Source organism: Pongo pygmaeus, chromosome 5, assembly GCF_028885625.2.
Source record: "Pongo pygmaeus isolate AG05252 chromosome 5, NHGRI_mPonPyg2-v2.0_pri, whole genome shotgun sequence".
Classification (NCBI taxonomy): Eukaryota; Metazoa; Chordata; class Mammalia; order Primates; family Hominidae; genus Pongo; species Pongo pygmaeus.
In genome coordinates, this window is record NC_072378.2 from 5,100,697 (window position 1) to 5,124,743 (window position 24,047).

The 24,047-nt window shown below is 40.7% G+C and overlaps 1 protein-coding gene across 4 annotated transcripts in view; it reads right to left on the bottom strand.

The window, feature by feature from the left end:
* LYRM4 (LYR motif containing 4) overlaps positions 1-24,047 on the bottom strand; it is a 154,604-nt gene that overhangs the window by 109,254 nt on the left and 21,303 nt on the right. For all 4 annotated transcript variants that reach the window (XR_010126563.1, XM_054493317.2, XM_054493318.2 and 1 more), the window contains exon 2: positions 1,566-1,686. Coding sequence is in view for 3 of the 4 variants with exons in the window: in XM_054493317.2 (XP_054349292.1) it covers positions 1,566-1,686 (121 nt within the window). In the remaining variant the exon portion in view is untranslated. The remainder of the gene's footprint in view (positions 1-1,565; positions 1,687-24,047) is intronic.

The window sequence follows — 24,047 nt, forward strand, 5'->3', positions numbered from 1 at the left end:
TTCAAGGGTAGTTCGAGCATTTCAAACCAAGAAGTGACACAGACAATTAGATATAGCGGGAAAAATGATGGCACAGATTATTTACAATCCCCCTTTTCTAAGCAGTTTATACTCCAGATAATTTTACGCTAAAGACAAAACCTGCCTGTTTTGCCAAACTCTACACAGAGTAAGTGCCAAAGAACAAAATCTTTCTGAGTTTATGCAAAATAAGAACTCAGCTGCTTGTTCTTCTATGCTCCACTGCTAAAGGACCTCATAAAATTCAACTGCTGGTGACTGGAAATGCCATTGTTCTAGAGTTTTCAAAATGCTGACTCACATAAATGCCACTCTCAAAGTATACATAAATGTGCAGATCAGTTTCTTTTCTGAGTACCCGACTATCCTCATGGCTTTAGTTACAGATCACTTCCTAGGCCTGCCTGAGTGTGGCAGTTACTCTATTACTAAATAGCTGTAGAACTCAAGGATGGTTATGAGAACCCGAAATGCTATTCTAGAAAGAACTGTTACATTATGTAGGCAATATAACAAGACCTTTAATCTTGACATAAACTGCAAATTATAGTTTCAAATATCGCTTCTTTTTTGAATTCTTTTCAGAGTCAAGCATGAAGAAGGGTCAGGGAAAGATTATCTAATTTAATGTCAGCCAAGGTGGCATCTCTTGACGATGCTGAAGAAGCCCTTTCAAAACAGTATAGCATAACTTACAAAAACGGTAAAGAGTTTCCCCCTCCACACTTTATAAGCAAATTTCCTGCAAGTAAAAGAGAAATACGAATGGAAGCACAAATGGAGTTTATTGCGTGATTGCTGCTAAGTCAAAGAAAAACAGTGAAAAGGGTGTTTTTTAGAGAGCAAGAAAACCCATCAGTGGACGGTGACTTTAACCTCTGACGTTCTAATTACTCTTGCGGATGTTATCAGACCACGCAGGAGATCATGCCACTGCACATGCTCCACCCACCTCATGAGAATGAGAAAAGGAAGCACAAGTCAAGGTGATCCTTGGCACTTCCGCAAAACGAAAACTAACACACCCTCCAGGTTCCTTTATGGGGTCAGCACCCAAACAGCTGTACTTTACACCATCTGCACCTGCAGATGCACCTCCCATGTGGCAACGTAATTCAGGTTCACCACCCACAATGGTATCTTCAAGAAAAGGGCCACGTTCTGTTTATCCTGAATTATGATTAAAAATACTACGAAAGGGAGAATATATTTATACTCTGAAATATATCCAAGTATATATGTGCAATACATCTTACAAAAACTTAGCTTTCAAAAAAAGTAACGCAGAAGTTTCTCATACTTAAAGTATCAGCTTTCCAGAAGGATACACTCCCTGGAAATTCTGAAAAGGTGATATTTTAAGTTCAACTTGAATCTGAAAATATGAGAGTTCACCTTTACATGTCTGTATTAGTACAAGGAACAGAGTTTCATGATCCTGCTCTGTAAATCACCAACACCAAAAGCACTGCTGTCTAATCGAGGGGAATATGTCAAAGTTTAAAGCTCTTAATGAAAAACAGTACATCACTGAACCATCTTACCTGTCGACGAATTATTCCAAGGTCTCTCTTGGCTTTATTCACTAGGGTTTGAATTTCTACAGGATCCTTTACATTTTTATTTTCTCTGAAGGCATCTCTTATCCTCCTGACAGCATATGTTCTAAATGAATTCAGAGGAAAAAAAAGAAAAGGTGTCAGCGTGTCTGAGGCTACGCTTTCAAATGAATTTTAAAGTTTTTCCTTTAGAATTAACTGTCTACTCTTCCCCTATGGATAATCCATCTTGATCTTTGCTCGTGGCGCAGGCCAATCCATTACCATTCTGGGATGACTAAGCAAACAGATTTAGGAAAATAAATCTACTCAACAAGTCACATACAAATGGCAAACTGCTACTGAAGTGTTCCTTAGATTATTGGTTCTTTAGCATTATTCACATCTGGCTTCACTCCATTTACATGGATAATTGAACCTTTAGTGTACAGAGACAAATCAAGAATTCAGAGGTTAGCTGCAGTGAACCATGATTGTGCTACTGCACTCCAGCCTGGGTGACAATGCGAGACCCTGTCTTAAAGAAAAGGAAGAAAAAAATTCAGAGGTTAAATGATGATCACATTTGCGTGTACCCAGACAGTGACCTATGCTTTCCAATCCTTGTCCCATCTTCTGGCTCTCACTTCCGTTTCCGTGGTTCACATTAGGGTCCCACCACAGTTGAACCTGTGGAATTAGGCCAACACGCTTTCTTTACCTCCATCTTCAAAGTGCACACGCCGACCACCCACCCCCAACCAGACAGATCACTTGCAGTACAGGACAGCAGTTCCAGAGCCGATCAGACAGTTGCCTGTCTGATCAGTTCAGTTGCCGATCAGACAGGCTTGGGTTTGTAGCCTTGCTCCAGCTCGTACTGTTTGCGTGAACTTGGGCAAGCTTCTTAACATAAGGCCATGTCTCCTCATCTGTCAAAAAGGCATAATACTGCTAAGTGCTGCTGGGAGGATTAGGCTTTATAACATGTGTCTGGAATTTGGCCCACAGCCTGTTATATAGAAAGACTCAATAAATGAAAGCTATTCTTCTTAACACTTGTTATGCCTTAATGCAACTACTATTTCCTCTCCTCATGCCATAACCTTGCCTTCGTCCTGCATCCTTACAGTCACACCATAGTGTGTGTACAGAAGGTAGAGTGGTCTGGATAATTAGCCACAACAGACAACTCAACAGTCCTTAGACACAGTCCCACACTCAGATGGCTATGGCCTATCTCTAGCTCTACCCCAACTACTCCAGATTGAAATGCACAAGACTAAGGAGAAGCAGACTGAGTCAGGCATGTGAGACACCATTTTCTCTATGTTTTTTTTCTTTTTTAGAGATGGAGTGTCTCTCTGTTGCCCAGGCAGTGTCATGATCATAGCTCACTGCAATCGCAAACTCCTGGGCTCAAGTGATCCTCCTGCCTCAGCCTCCAAAGTGGCTAGGATTATAGGCACCCACCACCACGCCTGGCTAATTAAAAAAACTTTTTGGGGGATGGGGACTTGCTGTGTTGCCCAGGCTGGTCTTAAACTTCTGGGCTCAAGCTATCCTTCTGCCTTAGCATCTCAAGGGGCTAGGATTACAAGCACATGCCACAGTGCCTGGCTCTCTCATCTTCTTAATGATCACAGGCTGCTCTGCTTTTAACTTTGAGCACCGGTTAAAGAATCCATGTGATGCCAGTAGTAATATTTAGCAATAGAAGAATGGAAATACAGGCAAAGAAATGAGAGGAGGGGATATAAATTTCCTTGGGAGCAGCGGGGAGGGGGTGTTGGGAGCTCATATAACTTACTGGGAAACTTTATCTTAAAAAGGACAAATTGTTTTAGATAAAGTTTTTTTAAAGTAAAAAGGCATTTCACATTAAAAAATTCAAATGTCAGTTCTGTTTGCATTTAAAAGCAAGAGTAAAACTAAATCTTATAATATTAGGAATCATAAAGGAGAAAGGAAGAGTTTAGGAACCGGTACTTTCAGAATGTAAGACACTGCTGAGACTTTGATCTTAACCCTCTGTGAACCAGCTGGAGTATTTCAGAGGAGCTGCTGAGCGCTCAGTATCAATCCTAAAGGGCTACAGTGATTGGGCATGGAATCCATGTACTAGCAGCTGCTAAATAACTGGGGCTCATTCACTTCTAAAGGGATATGGGAGGATTTCACAAACAGAATACATCAGATACAGACTCTCCTCAGGTGCAGCTGCTAATCTAACAAGATTTTAGATAGCAGCTAGGTAAATTAACAGCAATTTCTGGCACACTTTCTTGCATAGCCTAATGGCTATTTATAAAACACAGTATCACTGTTCTTCTTGACACCCACACACTCCTCCAAAGCAGTTTCTTTTTTGGCAATGATGGCAGCAAAGAGGGGACAAAATAATTTAATTCTAATATTTGTTCCACAGGCAAAATTGGTTTATAACATGAATTTACCTCCAGGAATCATCTATTGTTTCAATTTTTCATTACGTATGCTGCATGGGCTTCTTGGAAAAACAAAATGGGCAACAGTAGTCATCGCTAAACTCATTTTTCTAAAAGCTAGTAACTAGCTTAGAATAGCTAGGAAAAAAGGAGTACTGTTTGGAATGTAAAGACCTAAGGTCTTCCAAGGTTTAAGGAAATGAGAAAATAGCTTAAAACACTCAACAATTTATATCAACTGAGCTCAAGGCCCAGGGTCAGGATATTCTGCTATGTATACTTGTTTGTCTCCCCAGCTCTCCAAAGTCCTTACCTAAAGAAAAGCAGCTCTAGATCTTGGAATTAAATGTGTCTACAGCAATCAAGAGTCATGATTCAAATTTTCGATGCGCTTTTGAGATGAATGCTGTAATGGCTCCCTCCTCTCTTTCTGCCTCACTTAAAGCACCAAGTGTTATTCTTTGCCCTAAGGGAAAATATTTCACTGGCTCAGAACCACAAAACTACTACTGCATGAACAGTTTCTTCCTTAGTTGTAAGAATTCTTATTTTGAATGATTACAGCTTTGTGAAAGTCATCAAAAATCTGAGAATCTTCAAATTTGCTGGGAGGGGGTTAATCACCAATTATTTCAATCCTGGCCCTGCCCTGGTTTTTACCATTTGCTTTTTTTTTTTTTTTTTGCAGATTCTGGCTATCAGCCTCTTGACCATACCACTGAGCAAGAACATTTCAAAGAAAAATTTGCAGATGTTGCAGTGAAAATGGCAGCTAGGTGCTACACAATGCCATGCATTAGGATGATCCTAATGAGTCAGACGCTGTCTGAAATACGGCATGAAAAACTAACACAGAAAGGACAACACAACCAAATACAAAGCAGCAGCCCCACAGCCACAGAAACAGCGAGGTGATGATGCTTGCACACACACTGCCCTTTCCACTCTCCTGAAGCTTGGCAGTTTCTTGGTGCTTCTTTGCACAGGAGACTCCCATTTGGGTTTCCTTCTCCACCTCAGCCTTTGCTCTTCATTCTGTCATTGGATCTCAAGTGCCCACAGGTTCTTTTTACCATTGCAAGGATTATACTCTTTTCTGAGATTCCTCCACTCAAAACTCCAATTTCCCTGCTGCACAGCAACACAGCAGGCAGTAACGAAAGCTCTTCAGTGCTTGAGGTTCTGCTTTACTCTGTCCCTTCCCAGAAACACCAAATGCAGCCATAATCACAGCCTCTGAGCACTTAGAGGCTCATATCAGCTTTAGCATCCAATGTGTGATGTGGAAACCAGCTAATGTAATGCCTTTCATTTCTGTCATCTTCATCAGCATCTCAAGTGCTGGTTTCTCTGTGTACCCATCCTATAAACACATCCGTGCCTTTTCTTGGTCCTCTGCAACCTGAACTCAAGTATCCTAGGAACAATAAAAGCTGAATCCTTTCTACTGGCCTCTGTAGGGCAAACTCATCTACCTCCAACGACTTGGAAGGACACATCCTCCACCTACTTGCCTTAACTGAAATGTGCAAGAGGAAGCTGCTAAATTCTAGCATGTCCTCATATTCCACAGGGCCTAGAGGAGGGTGCTGGTGTATTCCGGGAGCCTGCTGCTGCTTTCAGGTCACTGATTCACCCTTATGCGTCTTTGAGGCCATGCCGTCTCACAATGCCTTGTTGCATGCCTCCATGATACTGTTATTTGTTAATTTCTGGAGGTCAAGTCTTCATACTCAAGTCTTAACGTCTAAAGGGCACTCGTTGCAATACACAGACCACCAGTTTTAGGTTTCTTTTTTTTAGACACAGGGTTTCACTGTCACCCAGGCTGAAGTGCAATGGCACTATTATAGCTCTCTGTAGCCTCAAACTCCTGGGCTCAAACGATCCTTCCGCCTCACCCTCCCAAGTAGCTGAGAATACAGGAGCATACCACCAAGACCCGCTAATTTTCATTTTGTAGAGACAGGGTGTCACTATGTCGCCCAGGCTGGTCTCAGACTCCTGACTTCCAGTGCTCCTCTCGCCTTGGCCTCTCACAGTGCTGGGATTACAGGTGTGAGCCACTGTGTCTGGCCTAGCTACTCCTTCCCAAGCTCCTTTCTGGGCTCATCTCATTCTGCTGCCCCTTATATGCTGTATTCTCTAGGGCACATATGTGAACCATTTTTCTTATTCATAAGATCTCTGCCAGTAACTGCATCTGTCAAAGGTTTCACCTGCCATATAGATGCCATTGGCTACCAATATTTCTCTAGTCCAGACCTTCCTTCTGAGGTCCAAATCCATATACCCAATTGCCTTTTGGACTTGTCAACTAAAATACAGACTCTTCCAGTGAATACATTCAAAACTGAAGTGCCCGGCTGGGCGCGGTGGCTCATGCCTGTAATCTCAGCACTCTGGGAGGCCGAGGCGGGAGGATCACGAGGTCAGGAGTTCGAGACCAGCCTGGCCAACATGGTGAAACCCCGTCTCTACTAAAAATACAAAAATTAGCTGGGCGTGGTGGTGTGCGTCTGTAATCCCAGCTACTTGGGAGGCTGAGACAGGAGAACTGCTTGAACCCGGAGGTGGAAGTTGCAGTGAGCCAAGATTGCACCACTGCACTCCAGCCTGGGCTACAGGGCAAGACAATGTCTCAAGAACAAACAAACAAACAAAAACCTGAAGTGCTCATGATGACCAATATTTCCTTCCTCAGGTAGGAGAATCTTCGTGCAGTCAACTGCCCAAGTCAAATATTTAGAGACTCATCCTAAATTCTTTCCTTTCTCAGAACTCCCTATATGCAACCAATCACAAATCTTCCAATTGTAACTTTCTACATCCCTTCTGAATCACCTCTACTTCTCCAACTCCTCAGCCCCAATCTTGGTTCAGGCTCTTCTCTCTCAAAGTTATTTAACAGCCTTGGGGTTATGGTGTGTGTATGTGTGTGGTGTATAATCAAAGGGATCATGATGCCTATGGAGAGGAAGCTCAAGGATCATTTGAAGGTCACACGGACTCTGGGTATATAACAGAGTGAAGAAGAAGCAGAAAGCTTCTTTCTGATAATGTGAGCTCCTGGTACAATGTAAGCCCCACGAATTTTAATCTTTCTGGCTCACCACTGTATGTGTCTGGCACAGAGAAGATATTCAATACATGTTTAATGAATAAATGAGCTTATCAAAATATCATAGGCAACATCAAAAAGACCTTCAAGAAAAATGCCAATAATCAATAATGAAAACAAAACAATGAAAAAAGGGTTTGCAGCAAAAAGATTAAAACAACTTCTAGAAGGCAATGATTATAAAATTCACAATTAGAATTTATTCAAGAAATACATACTAAATGCCTACTCTGTAAGCATTATGCCAGGAGCTGGGAATACAGTGGAGAATAACTAGGGTACTGGTCTCAGGTTTGGTGGGTGACAAGATCTGTAGATAAAGAGATGAAATAAACAGAAGCCATTCCAAGTTAACACAAAGGGCCCAAGGGGACTGGTTTGAGGTAATGGAGTGGTCGTTCTCTTGCATGGGGCGGTGTTTTCACATGCCCTTAGGTTTGTCAAATCATTGAACTGTACCCTGAAAATGGATGCACTTGATTGTATGTAAATTATCCTCAGTAAGTTGACTATTAAAGTAAATTAAAAAAAAAATAGTATAGCAGTTATATTACATTTACCCACTTTTAAGAAAAGCAAAACAAGAAAACAAAAAAGAAAGATTAGAATGCTAGAGAATATGTACATGGCTGACAGACGCAATAACACTGAATTAAAGAAAACAGAAGACAAACTAGAAATTCAAATCTAAAGCATGGAAAAATTAAATACGTTGGTGAGAAATATGTATGAAAAAAATAACCTTCAGAATAGGACAAAGGTGTATAGCCTATGAATAATAAGTGTGAACAAACTGAACTGCATAGGTAATTAAATTTATAATGGAAGGAAATGTCCCAGAAGTGATTATAAAAAATTGAGAAGACTCATCGTTGAAATTTAACAACCAGAGGACAATGCCAAGATATCTACTTATAAAACCCTGGACTCCAAGGTTAAGAGAAAGAATACTTTAAGGACACAGAAAGAACTTTAAGCAGTTAATATCGAATGGAATACAGATAAGCACATCCTCAGATACCTATTTTCAAATCTTCAAAGAAAAGGGCTGCTTTCCACAGTCATTTGCATTGCTGTTTTGAGGGTACAATAGGATAACAAAAGAATATCATCAATTTCTGATACACATACCAAGCACAGAGTAGTGTGCTAAGTACTTGATACATATTGATCTCATTTAATCCTCACAAACTACAACTCAGAGAGATTTAAAAAATGTAGGCCAAGATCGCATGTCTCGTAAGTGGCAGAGCTGGGTTCTGAACCCAGTTGACTCTAGAGCCTGTGATTTTCAACCCTAGGCTATTCCTCCTCCACAGGTTGATAAGCCCTATCCAATCTTTGTTAAGTATTTGGTATAAAGCCGAGCGGTTGTCCATCTGAAGAGGCATTAAAAAAAAATTGTCTCTGGCATCACAAAGCTTAAAAAGGTCATCTAACTTTTCAACTCTGCTTCAAGTGTTCCTACAAATAGTTCAGCGCCAAACATGTCTTAAGAAAAGACAAATGGATGAGAGCATTTCAAGGGAAAGAGCTGTTAATAAAAGCACTAAGTGAAATAATTGAGTTTAATTGTTTTAAAAAGGAGGAGGGCAACCAATGGAGGCTTGTGGAGTGGGAGGTGAAATTACCATGAGAAAATCCATTTTGGAGATCAAAGCTTCGGGTTTTTGGGTAGTTGTGAATAAAACCTATCACACACTTCCCTGTTTAAAATTCCCTAATGGTTTTCCATTATCTTGAGATAACGGTCAACTGCATTGGCATGGATGGCCTACAGGACTCTCTGGATTCCTGCTCATCTCTCCCACTCCATCTAGCAGCTTCCAGCAAGGACCACCAACTCTGGCCATCCTGGAAGACTTGCAGTCACCCTGGTTTTCTCTCCTGGAGGCCTATTTCTCCACACATGGAGCGTCCTTTTCCAGCTGGATTCTTGGCTAACTCCTATTCATCTTTAAAGACCTAAGACAGTTAGAAACAAATATCACAAAATATTAATATCCTTAGAATACAAATAGCACATATAAATTGAGAAGACAATAAGATCACAGTGAATAAATTAGTGGCATAAAACAATAACTCACAAGACACCACAGAGTGATGAAACAGACAGATATAGATGTGTGAATGTTCAGCCTCAGTCACAATCAAACAAATGAAAATTTAAATGAGGCATCATTTTGTGTCCATCAAATTACCTGCAGTTTTTTGAAAAGACAAAGGGACAGGTACACCCTGCTGGTGTGAGCACGAACTGGTAATTCCTGTGAATAAAACAGTATACTAATGGATGGATACTGATGTTCTTAATATTTTACCCAGTAATCCTACTTTCAGGGACCTATCCTACAGAAATAACCTGAAATATGCAGAGATACACAGAATGATATTCATTTTAGATTTATAAGCATTAAAAATAGAAACCACCTAAGTTTTCAATAATAGAGAGTTGGCTACATAAATTATGAAATTATATAGCTTTAAAAACAGATGTTTCAGCCAGGCACAGTGGCTCCTGCCTATAATCCCAGCACTTTGGGAGGCCGAGGTGGGTGGGTCACCTGAGGTCAGGGGTTTGAGACCAGCCTGACCAACATGGTGAAACCCCATCTCCACTAAAAATACAAAATTTAGCCAGGCATGGTGGTGCATGCCTGTAATCCCAGCTACTTGGTAGGCTGAGGCAGAAGAACCACTTGAACCTTGGAGGTGAAGGTTGCAGTGAGCTGAGATTGCGCCACTGCACTCCAGCCTGGGCAACAAGAGTGAAACTGTCTCAAAAAATAGGCCGGGCGTCGTGGCTCACACCTATAATCCCAGCACTTTGGAAGGCCGAGGCAGGCAGATCACCTGAGGTCGGGAGTTTGAGACCAGCCTGACCAACACAGAGAAACCCCGTCTCCACTAAAAAGACAAAATTAGCTGGGCGTGCTGGCGGGTGCCTGTAGTCCCAGCTACTAGGGTGGCTGAGGCAGGAGAATGGCATGAACCTGGGAGGCAGAGTTTGCAGTGAGGAGAGATTGCACCACTGCACTCCAGCCTGGGCGAAAGAGCAAGACTCCGAATCAAAAAAGAAAAAAAAGAAGATGTTTAAAAAAAACTTACAGTCACAGGTAAAAAAGATGTAAGGTGGAGAATCATTCTCCCTTTCATTCCTGTCCCTTAAATAACCAGTTCTCTCTAGATGCTATCACAGTTGGCAGTTTCTTATACAGAAACTTACACAGTTTTCTGGAGACATTAGGTTCATATTAAAATCTCTACGTGTAAATTTTCTTTTCCTTCACAAACAGTAGCATTCTAAACATACTGTAGACTTTTAATTTTTAAATGAAAATCTATCTTAGTGATCATTTGATAATACAAATAAAGGTGATTTAGTTTTAAAAATGGTTATATACTATTGTATAGATGAATTAGAATTCATTTAGGTAGCCGTTTATTAATGGATGTTTAGGTTGTCTCCAATTGTGCTACTACAAACAATGCTGTAATCAGCATTCTTGCTTACAGTAGCATCACGTGCATGTCTATTTGTGGGATGGATTCTCTAAAGTAGAACTGATAGTTCAAAGATAGATAAATATTTTACTGGGAAAAATATTATACAAATTATACACTATAAGGCTATTTTCCTCATAGGAAGTACAAGTTTATGTCCCCAACATCTCTGCCAACACACTGCATCATCAAACTTTTTGATCTTTGCTAATCAATCTAATAGGTGAAAAACAGTATTCATTTTAATTGCCTTTTTCTCATTATGTATGATGTTCACCACATTGTCCCAGGTCTATTTGTACTTCTGTTTATATCCTTTGCCTTTTCTTAATTGAGTGATCTTTTGAATGGATTTGTAAGGAGGTCTTTAAGAAGCTAGCCTTTTGTGCAGAGTTATAATACTCACTCTGGTTTGTTGCCATTTGGCTATGTTTATGGTGCTTTTTATTTTTGTGAAGTAGAAATGTTCACTTTTTGTGTGGTCTGGTGTTACCAAATTTTATGTTATGGCTTCTGTGTTACACATCATATGTATAAAAGCCTACCCTGTTGTGAGATTTAACAAAATATTCATCCATCTTTTCCTGAGAACTTTCATGGCTTAATTTGTCATGTTTAACTCTGGTCTTTCCGGAGTTTGTTTTGGTGGAAGTTGTTGAATATGAATCTAACTTCACCATCCATTGTTAAGATTTTTCTTTTTTGAGATGGAGGTTTGCTCTTGTTGCCCAGGCTGGAGTGCAATGGCGCAATCTCAGCTCACCGCAACCTCCGCTTCCTGGGTTCAAGTGATTCTCCTGCCTCAGCCTCCCTAGTAGCTGGGATTACAGGCATGTGCCACCACGCCCGGCTAATTTTGTATTTTTAGTAGAGATGGGGTTTCTCCATGTTGGTCAACCTGCTCTCAAACTCCCGACCTCAGGTGATCCGCCCGCCTCAGCCTCCCAAATTGCTGGGATTAGAGGCATGAGCCACTGTGCCTGGCCCACTGTTAAGTTTTTAAAAGCGAAAGATACAATTTGATATTCGGGATGGTCTCAATTATGGAAAATATATGTGTAGGAAAAATTAGAAGGAAATACGACAGCTTGTTAACAATAATTACTTTTGGTTATTGAAATTTATGCCTCCTAAATTACTACAATAACTGTTATTTCTTAATGATTTTACAGTTCCTATTGATATAATAAAAATCAGTAATATACCAAAATAAGGAAAAATCAGTAGTAGAGAGGGCTTAAATTGTGTGAGAAGAGAATGGGGAAGGGTATATACAATTAGATCACCACATATAAGCAGGTGAGATACATGATGAGGAATTAAACCCTGGTGAAAAGAAGAGGGGTTGGATTAAGAAGTATTTAGTTGATAAAGACAACAGGCTCTATGAGTATATTTTTAGACTGCTTGAGGCAACAATGGGACAAGGTAGACCTGTCCAATAGGCTGCCAGAAATAAGGTTTTGGAGCTGAGGTGAGAAGGTTCAGACTGGCAATAAACCTGAAAATCAGGGACAAGGAAGTGTGAGGCAACACCACGGGGTAAGAAGAGCTTGTACCGATGAAAGCCGCAGAATGGGAAGACGCATTAGCCTTGGAAGGAGCCCTGGAGAAATCATACCAATATTTAGGAGCAGGCAGAGAAGGATCTATGAAAGGAGAGGGCGCAAGAAGGCTCAACGTAGAGGCAGGAAAGCCAGGATAATTCACAGGAGACAAGAAGGCAAATTTTACAGAGAGTAGCTAAGATTGTCAGGATGTCAGTGATTTTTAGAAAAAACCCCACCAGCATAGGAACACCAGAAATAGGAATGCTTTTATACTGTTGGTAGGAGTGTAAATTAGTTCAACCACTGTGGAAGACAGTGTGGTGATTCCCCAAGGATCTAGAACGAGAAATTCCATTTGACCCAGCAATCCCATTACTGGGTATATACCCAAAGGATTATAAATCATTCTACTATAAAGACACATGCACATGTATGTTTATTGCAGCACTATTTACAATCGCAAAGACTTGGAATCAACCCAAATGCTCATCAGTGATAGACTGGATAAGAAAATGTGGCACACATACACCACACAATACTATACAGTCATAAAAAAGAATGAGTTCATGTCCTTTGCAGGGACTCGGATGAAGCTGGAAACCATAATCAGCAAACGAACACAGGAACAGAAAACCATCAGCAAACGAACACAGGAACAGAAAACCAAACACCGCATGTTCACACTCATAAGTGGGAGCTGAACAATGAGAACACATGGACACAGGGAGGGGAACATCACACACCAGGACCTGTTGGGGGCTGGAGGGCAAGTGCAGGGAGAGCATTAGAAAAAATACCTATTGCACGTGAAGCTTAAAACCTAGGGTTGACAGATGCAGCAAACCACCATGGCACATCTATACCTATGTAACAAACCTGCACATGTATCCTAGAACTTAAAGTAAAACAAAACAAAACAAAAACAAAACAAAAAAACCCAGCATATACTTATTGATCACAATGTAGTAAATATGGCAGAAAAAACCCCCTAAATTCATGGAAGTACAGTCATAAATAATAATTGGGTCTTGGAGGAAATTCATTACACAATAAGAAAATGTCTTTTTTTTTGAGACAGAGTCTTGCTCTATAGTCCAGGCTGCAGTGCAGTCATGTGATCTCAGCTCACTGCAACCTTCACCTCCCTGGTTAAAGCGACTCTCATGCCTCAGCCTCCGGAGTAGCTGGGACTGCAGGCTCATGCCACCATGCCTGGCTAATTTTTGTATACCTCAGTAGAGGCAGGGTTTCATCATGTTGGCCAGGCTGGTCTTGAACTCCTGACCTCAGGTAATCCACCCGCTTCAGTCTTCCAAAGTGCTGGGATTATAGGCGTGAGCTACCACGCCTGGCCAAGAAAGTGACTAAAATAATGAAAAATATAATGCATAAAATCTTTGGAATATAGTCAAAGCCATACTTAGATGAAACTTAATGGTTTAAATATCTTTGTTAATAATACTAGCAAAGTTTAATAAATTAAGAATATTTCCTAATAGTCCAGAAAAGCAAAATAGTACAGTCCCCATGAGAAAATAGAGAACAAGGTTTTAAAAATATTTGTTCAACAAGTTCAAAGTGAGAAAAGGTCAGCAGACACAGCTAAGACAATTTTGTTTTTTAATGCTGTGGCTCTTGGGTTATACATCAGAAAAAACAATTATAAGAAAAAAAGTGAAGAGGTTTGGAAGTTTGAGAAGAGCCTCGTTTTGGACAATCACTTTGGAAACAGTGTGGGCAGACTCCAGAACTTGCCAAGCAAATGAAAAAGGCTGCTGAGGTTGGAAATGGCCAACGTGGTGGTACCAATTTGCCAAACCGGGTGATTGTCTTCCAGCTGTGGTTGATGCCCAGGTGTAGTTATAGAAAAGACAGACGTCTGATTACATCCACAGGTGCAGTTTTGACGGATGGGTGTAACATAAGGGCAAAGAGGGAGAGAAGAACTCTCTCCAGGGCTCAGAGTGGGTGGTGCAGAATTTCTTCCTCCACAGTTAGAAAATTCCTGAAGCCCCAGCTCCTGTGATTTAGGCTATCCTCTGACTCAGCCCCCTCAGTAGGACTCAAGTCCTAATGTAAATGTCCAATAAAAACCAGTCAGAGAAATTATGGTAAATCAATTGAAAGATATCTGTTGAGATAAATATGAAATTTATGTGCAAAAAAAGTATATTCAAAACAATATGACACAGTTTCATATAACTGCAGGTTTTAAGAAAGGTTCTATGGGGTCTGTTAAAAAATTAATAAAATAATGGAAAGAAAGAAACATCACCATTTTATAATGGATGCTCCTTTCAGTCTCTAGAGGAAAAGTTTAGGAGTATTTCTGCCCAGGCGTCCTTTTTGGTGCTTAATAACATTTAAGATCTTTAACCTATAATTTATCAAAATTAAACTCTATCACTTGGATTTATCCTCATAGCCACTGACATTTTGTTGCAAACAAGATTTTTTAAAATGTAAACCAATTTATCAAAGTAAAGGCCACCTATAAAACGAAACGTGTTTAGCTTGTCTGCAGTTAGGCATGCAGATCAAGCAGCAGCGAGGTCTCTGGCTCCTTTTTTGTTTGGTTTTAGACAAGCCTATTTAGACAGTGCAATTTCCTGAAGGCTGAAGGCTGAGAACTGGTGGCTGTGGCTAAGATCCACAGTTCCCTCTTGACATGCTCCTAGACTCAAAGATGACCACATGCTTCATTTGTGGAGTCCTACAAACTACTTTTGTCAGGGGAAAAACACACTTTCCTCACATCTACCTGTCCTCTTATGAAACTGGTCATATTTCTTCTAAAAGTATCACTGTGACAGTACAGTCCCCATGTATAAAAGCTCCATGTATATGGAAAAGATTTTCTGGCTTCTTTTTTTCCCCCACCTATCAGAATGAGCTTGATCTCGTACCAGAAAAGCCAGCTCAAGCTTCCATCATGTATTATGAGTTAAATATTAGACTACAGAACACAGTTTTCTAAATTTTATTTTAAAATTATAGTGTGAACCAGCCAATAATGTAAGACATGGCCTTTAAATTATTTAAAAATTTTGGAGAATAACAGTAGATCAATTAATTCTAGATTTTCCACTTTATGGGTGAAATAAAGCACGAACGATGAAAATTCCTCTTGGTCATTAGATGTCTTCCTTAAAATTTCCTATGGAAATAGGAGTCAAATAAAATGACTTTCACTTTATCCAACAGCTATTAGTCACTGGCAACAACACATGAGCAAGGAAGGAAGGAGAAAAGGGGACATCTACCAGAGTCTTTCGGACATGTCATCAGGGATGATGAACTCAGCACAAAAATGCAGAACAATTCTCCCTCCCCCTTCCTAAAATGTGTGAAATGGCAGAATGTTTACTGGACTATTCAGAAGGAAAAAAAGTCCATATAAACACATTTCAAGGCCAGGTGCGGTGGCTCACGCCTGTAATCCCAGCACTTTGTGAGGCTAAGGTAGATGGATCACTTGAGGTTAGGAGTTTGAGAACAGTCTGGCCAATATGGTGAAACCGTGTATCTACTAAAAATACAAAAATTAGCTGGGCGTGGTGGCGGGCACCTATAATCCCAGCTACTGCACTCCAGTCTGGGCGACAGAGCAAGACTCTGTCTCAAAAAAATAAAAAACCAAAAAAACCCCACAAAAAACCCAAACATTTCAGGTGTACAGTAACCTCAACCATTCATAAGAAAGCTACAAACTGGGCGGTAACTAAAAAAGGCTGCAGGGCCGAATTCAGGGAGGCCATAGAGCACAGTCAAAATCTTGCCGGGCTTCCCAAGTGTCCTGGTTTTGAAAGGACAGCAAGGGAACAAGCTGGGCCTCTGTTCCCTCAATCCCTGAATACTGGATTGAATCCAGGGCAAGGGAGCCCATCAGCTAACTTTACTTCACTTCTTGAAGTTAAAGGGCTTTGAATGCTGTATGTAGATTTTTATGCAGATGAGCCTGTGAATCACATCCTTGTGTTTACTAAAAAAATCTGGTAACCCTTTCTCCCTTTGGAGAGCTTTAATTTTCCCTGTTGCAGAGAAGGGGCATTTCTAAAGTCTTGTCCAGTCTAAAATTCCATAAATTTGAAAATACATTTAGCCTCTTTTATCTGCTGGGATGCCGTAAACAGCATGAGACCCGGCATACAATACCACGCACTGTAACATAACTAGGGATAGTTATTTTGATTGGAGTGCCACATTGTCTTGAAACAAAGTTTGTTTGCTTGGCTATTTATAATACAAATAACTTGTTACAGCATCTTTCTTCCAAGTAGGTCAAAATATTTCCACGCATTACACAACTTATTTCTATAACATCCCTGTGAATCATCCAGTAGGTGTTTGTGTGTTAGGATTTATTTTTACTTTAAAGAACTTGAGGACTTTGAGACTGAATAAAATTGAGCAAACATTTGCATTTACAAATGGTTACTGGTTACCATGCCACTTTTTTCTTTTTAATACTAACTAAACAATATCAGAATGGCACTTGGCATTGATCTGTCAAAACACAAGAAGAACAGACATGGAAGGTCAAGCCAAAAAATGCAATCTCAAAATAAACTGTTGAATAATATAAACTGGACTCTTCTTCCTGCCACAGGATTGGCAAAAGGAGTCTTCACCTGTGGGAATATCACATCTCTCCCTTCAGGGCACACTGAGGCTGAAGGAACTTGGTCATCCCTATAACCTGCAGTCACTCTGCAGAGCTCTGAGGAAAACTGCCTGCTTGACTGGACAGCCCAGCTGTGGAAATTCTCTAGAAATAAAGATGCTACACAAAGGTGGTGCCAATTTCTGGACACTTAAAGAGAACATGCCTGGCTTAGAAGACATGGAAAATATAGGCAGTTGAGGGTCACTGCATCAAAGGAGACAGTATACTTTATAGTAGTGCAAAGAAGTACAAGTAAGAATTTGCTGCACTGGTAATAAACCATTCACATATCTCACTGGAATCTTTTCTTTTTAAATTTGGTATCTTCTAATTGCTTCGGTCCAGGGTCTCAGCAACTGCTGCTGTTTGGATGCTGTCCTTAAGTATGTAGATACCAGGTTGCAAATGGTGAAATAAGGAGTTTACTCTCCACCACTTGCATTTTAGCACTAAAAACCTCAGGGATCAGAAATCTGCAACATGCTTTCATTTTGAGTTGCATGAAACTTTTATTACTTGGCCTAAGTCCAAGGCTGAGTTTTCTATACACATAAATGCTCAGAGCAAGAAGGTACTTGGCCTCAGTATTGTTTGTAATTCCGTGATCCAATAAGCCCTGCTCAGAATCAACAAACAGCAGCTTCCCTGTGGGTGTTTAGCATCCATGTTAATGTAGGGTAGACCAACTTAACTGAGCTCCATCTTAACTGCCTACTAAAAATTTAAAATTGTGCACCCTGCATTAAAGGCCACAATAGTGTGATACTCTGTATTCATCAGAATACTTAAGAGAGCTCTCATCCATGGATTAGCATATGAAGCGAAGCCCCATCCCCAGCATTCAGTATGCAGAAGCTCAACTGGAAGACGTCCTCACTGCCTTCTCTCTGACGATGCCCTGCCTCCCATTTCCTGAGAGAGGGTCTCAACCACATGATCAATGGCAGGCAGAAAAAAAAAAGAGTGACTCGGCAAATTTGGGGAGGGCCTTCTGATTGCCTAGTTGTGCTTCCGCAAGCCGAAAGCAGGTGACAATCAGATTTGACATGTGAACCAGCATTTCCCAGCACGTGTTATGTGAAAATACTAGTTCTAAGTGAGGAAGAAGAAACACAGCATCTTATTCCCTTTACTCCCAAAACAATCACAAAGAATACTTGAATATTAAAGCAGTGGAGAAGCCCTGGAACGCCAGAAGAAAAGTTAGGGACCTGGATTCATTCGCAGAACCTTACCCACCCCCAGTAACACCCATTATACTGTGGGAAATGCTGATCTGCACAAAACTTCTACCCAGCCAGTGCCTTCAACATTCAGAGGCTGGAGGCTGATTCAAAGTACCTTACTTGAATCTCATAACCCTCTAGCCACATATCCTAAGAAGTGCCTCATCTCTCTCTCTCTCTCTCTTTCTTTTTAAAGACAGGGTCTCTCTGTGTTGCCCAGGCTGGACTCCAACTCCTGGGTGCAACTGATCCTCCTGCCTCAGCCTCCCCAGTAGCTGACACTACAGGCCCATGCCACCATGCTTAGCTTGCATCTGATAGTCTTAGCTGTGTGAGTTCCATTAGTTACAACAGAGATCTGCAATACATTCACGGTCCCATCTCCCAAAAGGTCCCAGACCATACAGATCCCTGGGCTGGGTCGTGATCATACACAGAACTAACTTTGAGAAGATGCTGACCTAGGCAAGGGAAACGTGGTCTCATCTACAAATTCTGTCACAGTGCAGTTCCACAGCCTGACCTTTCACCCCCTCCTCCCCAACAACTACAACTAATCATTTCATTTGGTTTAAAACGGGTCACCACAACTGGCTCTAATTTCAAGTCATATTTCTGAAAACAGGCTATACAACATATTTTCTATCATGATGTAAAACATAAAATAATGAAATAAAAAACTCTTATTCTTGTTTAGGAAGACTAAATTTAGAACTGCTTTACAGTTGAAGCATTAGTTTTGGGGAAAATTTCACTATTATTTAAATTATTTATTGTTTGTGTCTAGCATCCCTGAGATGTGGACAAAACAAGGAAGTTCTGTGAGATGAGCTCCTCTTGTTCTTATCACCCAATGGAAGTGGCCTTCGCCGCACAGCTCCCTTCACTCCTGCGCTCCTCTGCAGAGAGGCCAGGTGCCCTTAGGCTGTAGGATTCAAAAGAAAACAGGACAAGCTTTATAAAGCTCCTGGTATTGGGGACATATTATAAATTACTCTATTTTATAACAGGAGTATACACACAGTGCTCTGAGAACAGAGAAGGAGGGAGTAACTCAGCCAGGGGCTTTGAGAAGTCTTTCCAGGGAAGGTGATGTCTTTGAAGGATGAACAGAATTTCACCAGAGGGAAACCCATTCTGCAAAGGCAGGCTAATAATAAATATAGAATTCAAAATCCCATGTTCTACATGAGTAGGAAAACACAGAAAAGGAAAGATAAAACTATGGAAGAAGGAATACAAAGTTTTGGAAAAAGGACAGAGGAGCTATAAGAAAAAAAGAAAGGTGACTTTAAAAAGAAGTATGTGGAACTGAGCATGGGATGGAATTCTCTGGTAATATTACTAGATTGAGGGAGAAGAAAATTACCAGTAAAGTTGTAGTTTCAGAATTACAGCTAGCAAGCAAAATTTGGTTTCTACCAATGAGAATGTCAAACTCCTGTCCCCCTACTCCCAAACCCCCAGAGCTCAGGTTCACTGCCCGCTGCGCTCCAGAGCTTTGTACCTGGCACGCTGCTTACCCATTCTACTGCCTTGTACCCGGGGACTCACTGCAGGTCTCTCCTCCCAGCAGGTTCCTCATCTCTTTAAGACAGTGCTTGGCCCTTTCCATCATCACTTCCCCCACAGGACCTACTATGCTTTGCACATAGTGTTTGTGCTAAAACCACTGTTGAATTGTAATTTTTTTTGAGACGGACTCCTGTTCTGTTGCCCAGGCTGGAGTGCAGTAGCATGATTTTGGCTCATGGCAACCTCCGGCTCCCGGGTTCACGTGATTCTCCTGCCTCAGCCTCCCGAATAGCTGGGATTACAGGCATGAGCCACTGCACCTGGCACACTGTAATTTTTTATTTAATTAAAACAAACAAACAAACAAACCAAATACAGTCACAAAGACCCATAAGCCGATTTCTATTCTAAAAGGAGTAAAAATTCAGTTATATTTAGTCACAAGAATGATATATATCAATAGACTAAACTAATACAGTACTCATTTTTTTTTACTTCACAAGAAATTTTGGATAATAATTTTATGTTTTGGTGACTAATCACATGCTTATCTTTTCTTCATTATTCATTTAATAGCCATTATAGCAAATTGCTAATATTTGGTAGTTCTGGAAATAATTTACACATACCTCCAATTATCAGCATATTACATTCAACATTTGCTGTATCAGGCATAAGGTATTTAAACACATCATTACAATTCTACTCCTGCACAAGATTAAGTATGTGGATGTAAGTTACTTTCAAATTCTTTAAACAGAAAAATAATCTGTTGTGTTAGTCTTAAGAACATAGCTCAAGGTCTGTTCTTTTACCCCTGTGTTTGAGCTTTACTTGGTTACAAAGTGGTTTCATCAGAAGAAAATGTGTTTTCTGACTGCCACTGGAAAAAATGTGAAAATATAAAATGTTCTCACTGGTTTTGAGATTCCTAATACTGTATATATAATATACTGGCCTAGAATAAGAAAGAAATGTTAACATTATGCTTAATGCCACATTTTTGACACTATCTGAGAGGGAACTCTATGTCAACAAAACTATGACTACTCTACAAGAACAAAGTACAGTCAAATATATCTCTTCCTGAGCGTAGAGGGAAAGCCATTTTCCCGTAGGTGGATATTGAGGTTTCAGTAATGGCTGTAAGCTCAAAATATTACATTATTAAAAATGAGCATTAGGCTGTGCGTGGTGGCTCATGCCTGTAATCCCAGCACCTTGGGAGGCCAAGGCAGGTGGATTACCTGAGATCAGGAATTTGAGACCAGCCTGGCCAACATAGTGAAACCCCGTCTCTATTAAAAATACAAAAATTAGCCGGGCATGGTGGCAGGTGCCTGTAATCCCAGCTACTCAGGAGGCTGAGGCAGGAGAATTGCTTGAACCCAGGAGGCAGAGGTTGCGGTGAGCTGAAACAGCACCACTGCACTCCAGCCTGGGTGACAGAGTGAGACTCCATCTAAAAAAAAGGAAAAAAAAATAAGTGTTAGATAAAATTTTCTGAAACCAAAGTTTTGATTTTTGGTACATGTTAAGTGGCTCCTAGCTCAAACTAACCCTACAGACTTATAGTTTATAAATTATTTGAAGGTCTCATCTGAATATTATTTTGTTTAAAAGAGATGGTCTGTTATAATAATCCCTCTAAAAAAATCTCTAAGGGGGCCAAGCGCAGTAGCTCACATCTGTAATCCCAGCATTTTGGGAGGCCAAGGCGGGAGGATTGCTTGAGCCCAGGAGTTCAAGACCAGCCTGAGCAACACAGTGAGACCCTGTCTCTAAAAAAAAAAAAAAAATTAAAAATTAGCTGGGTGTGGTGCTGCATGCCTGTAGCCCCAGCTATTTGGGAGCCTGAGGTGGGTGGATCACTTGAGCCCAAGAGGTTGAGGTTGCAGTGGGCTGTGATTATGCCACTGCATTCCAGCCAGAGTGACAGTGAGACCCTGTCTCTTAAAAAGACAATCTCTAAGGAACAGAACAGAAGGGCTTTGAATTGCAGCGGGTTCAAAGTTCTTAGGGGTCTTTGACTCTGTCCGTGGGAAATCCCTCAAGGTAAAGAATTGGCTCTCTACTCAGTCTACAGCTTGTATGGGAGTGTAACTTCACATCCACTGGTGTTTAAAACAGGGGTCCCCAAACCCTGGTCTGTGGCCTGTTAGGAACTGGGCTGCACAGCAGCAGGTGAGCGAAGCTTCATCTGTATTTATAGCCACTCCCCATCACTTGCAATACCGCCTGAGTTCTACCTCCTGTCAGATCAGTGGTGGCATTAGATTCTCATAGGAGCACAAATCCTATTGTGAACTGTGCATGCGAAGGATCTAGGTTGTGCACTCCCTATGAGAATCTAATGCCTAAAGATCTGCCACTGTCTCCCATCATCCCCAGAGGGATCCATCTAGTTGCAGGAAAACAAGCTCAGGGCTCCCACTGATTCTATATTATGGTGAGTTTCATAATTATTTCATTATATAGTACAATGTAATAAACAGAAGTAAGTACACAATAAACGTAATGTGCTTGAATCATCCTGAAACCATCCCCTCCAACCCCAGTCCATGGAACAATTGTCTTCCATGAAACCAGTCCCTGGTGCCAAAAAGGTTGGGGACCACTGGTTTAAAATGTATCAAAAGTTGGGGTGAACTGAGCACTACTTATGAAGGATTGCCTAAAAGACAAGCCCTATATCTACTCTTCTAGATATGCTAAGCTGTATCTGTTGTATGTGCCAAGGACCTGCAATTTTGGTTACCTGCAAAATGCTTTTCTACTGTGGCCTTGTGTTACCAGCCAACATGACAGGATACCAGAAGCACAGGCCCTTTGAAACCTTTGTATTTATGCTGAGGATGCCACCCTTCACTGAAAGAGCGTAAGAGAATGTCTTCCGCTTTAGTACCAGAAAGAGTTACAATTCTTCTAAGAAAGTGGCTGCTTCTGTATCACAGACACTCTGACTCACATTACTAATCATGGTCCTCTCCCTGCATAGGCTGCTGGGAAGCTCAGAACCAGACCTGAGGCCTTGCTCCTGGCTGCTTACTGTCCTGCCTTCTAACCACCCTTTTGCTTGGAAACCTCATCCCAGGACTTATTTTGGTTTTCCTATTCTTATTTTCCTGATTTTTCTTACTTAATGCACTCACAAGCAATTCTGATCTGTGGTTAAAAATATATCAAAATTCAGAATAAAATTAAGTGCAACTTGTTTTCAAATAAACTATGAGAGTATAAACTATATACTGAGAGACACGATAGGGTTCTAAAATTTCTTACTGAGAATTTGGAACAACAATGTTAAACGATGGTAAGGCTCACAGGGCAGTCCAAGTAAATTTAATTTAACCACGATGCAGCAAAATGACAGTGTTAAGAGAAGTCACTCCCAGTGTAATTCTATATTCATGTTAAAAAAGAAATTCTTATTAGAGGATTTGTGTTTAAAGAGACATCATTGATTATCTGAATTTGTATAGGCACTGGATATATAAGTCAACTAACAAATCATAAGCATTTAAATAGGAGTAAGTCCAAGGGCCTTGTAAATAATCCATATTTTATTCAGTCAGTTGACTTGTTCTTTTTTCCTTATATAAACAAGTAACAGGGTGATTTAATTCGCTGAGAGTGGTGAAGTGAATACAGATCTGTGAAGAACAATAAAATGTTAATTTTATGATCCTGTTTATTTTGCTGAAGTTTCTACATGATAGGAAACAAATGCAAATTTTGACCCGGGGTCAGTCCTTACTATTTCCAGCAGCAGAAAATGAATCTACTAGGATACCTGAATTTTATAAGCAAATCCAACCTATTTCATATAACATAATACGGTCTTGGACACAGTTATTCATAGTCCGAGACTATTAACTGGGCTCTCATTCAGCATTTATGCATTTGAAATCTACCTAGTCAAATTTTCTTGACAAAATTTTAGCCTCTAAAGGAAGAATTCTGCTTCTGATAACCCATTATGCTACTTTTACACGCATGTGTTAAGCAAGCAGCAGAATCAGATTTGGAATTTAGAAAGATATTCTTTCTGGTGGCAATAGGCAGGATGTCTGGCAGGCCAAAGAACAGGAGGTAGACAGACCCGGAGGGGGCTGTACAAAATGCAGACAGAAACTGATGAACCAACAAAAAGCAATCAACTCGTGAGACATAAAGAAGGTCCGTCCGGCAAGCGGAATAAGTGAGAGAACCTGCTGGGCATAAGGACCTACTGACTACGGTAAAGTAAGGGGAGAAAGTGAAGTGACTTCCAGCTTGCACAAGGAAATACTGGGATGATGAGAGGGAATGCTGGAGTGTTGAGTTTGCCTGAAGGGCCAGAATGGGTTAGGGATGATCTGGAGTTTTAGTTTAGATACGAGGTGTTGGTAGCATAACCAGAAAATGTCCAGGAGGCTCCTGGAAAGGACAAATGGAGGGGAATCACTAGAGCACACAA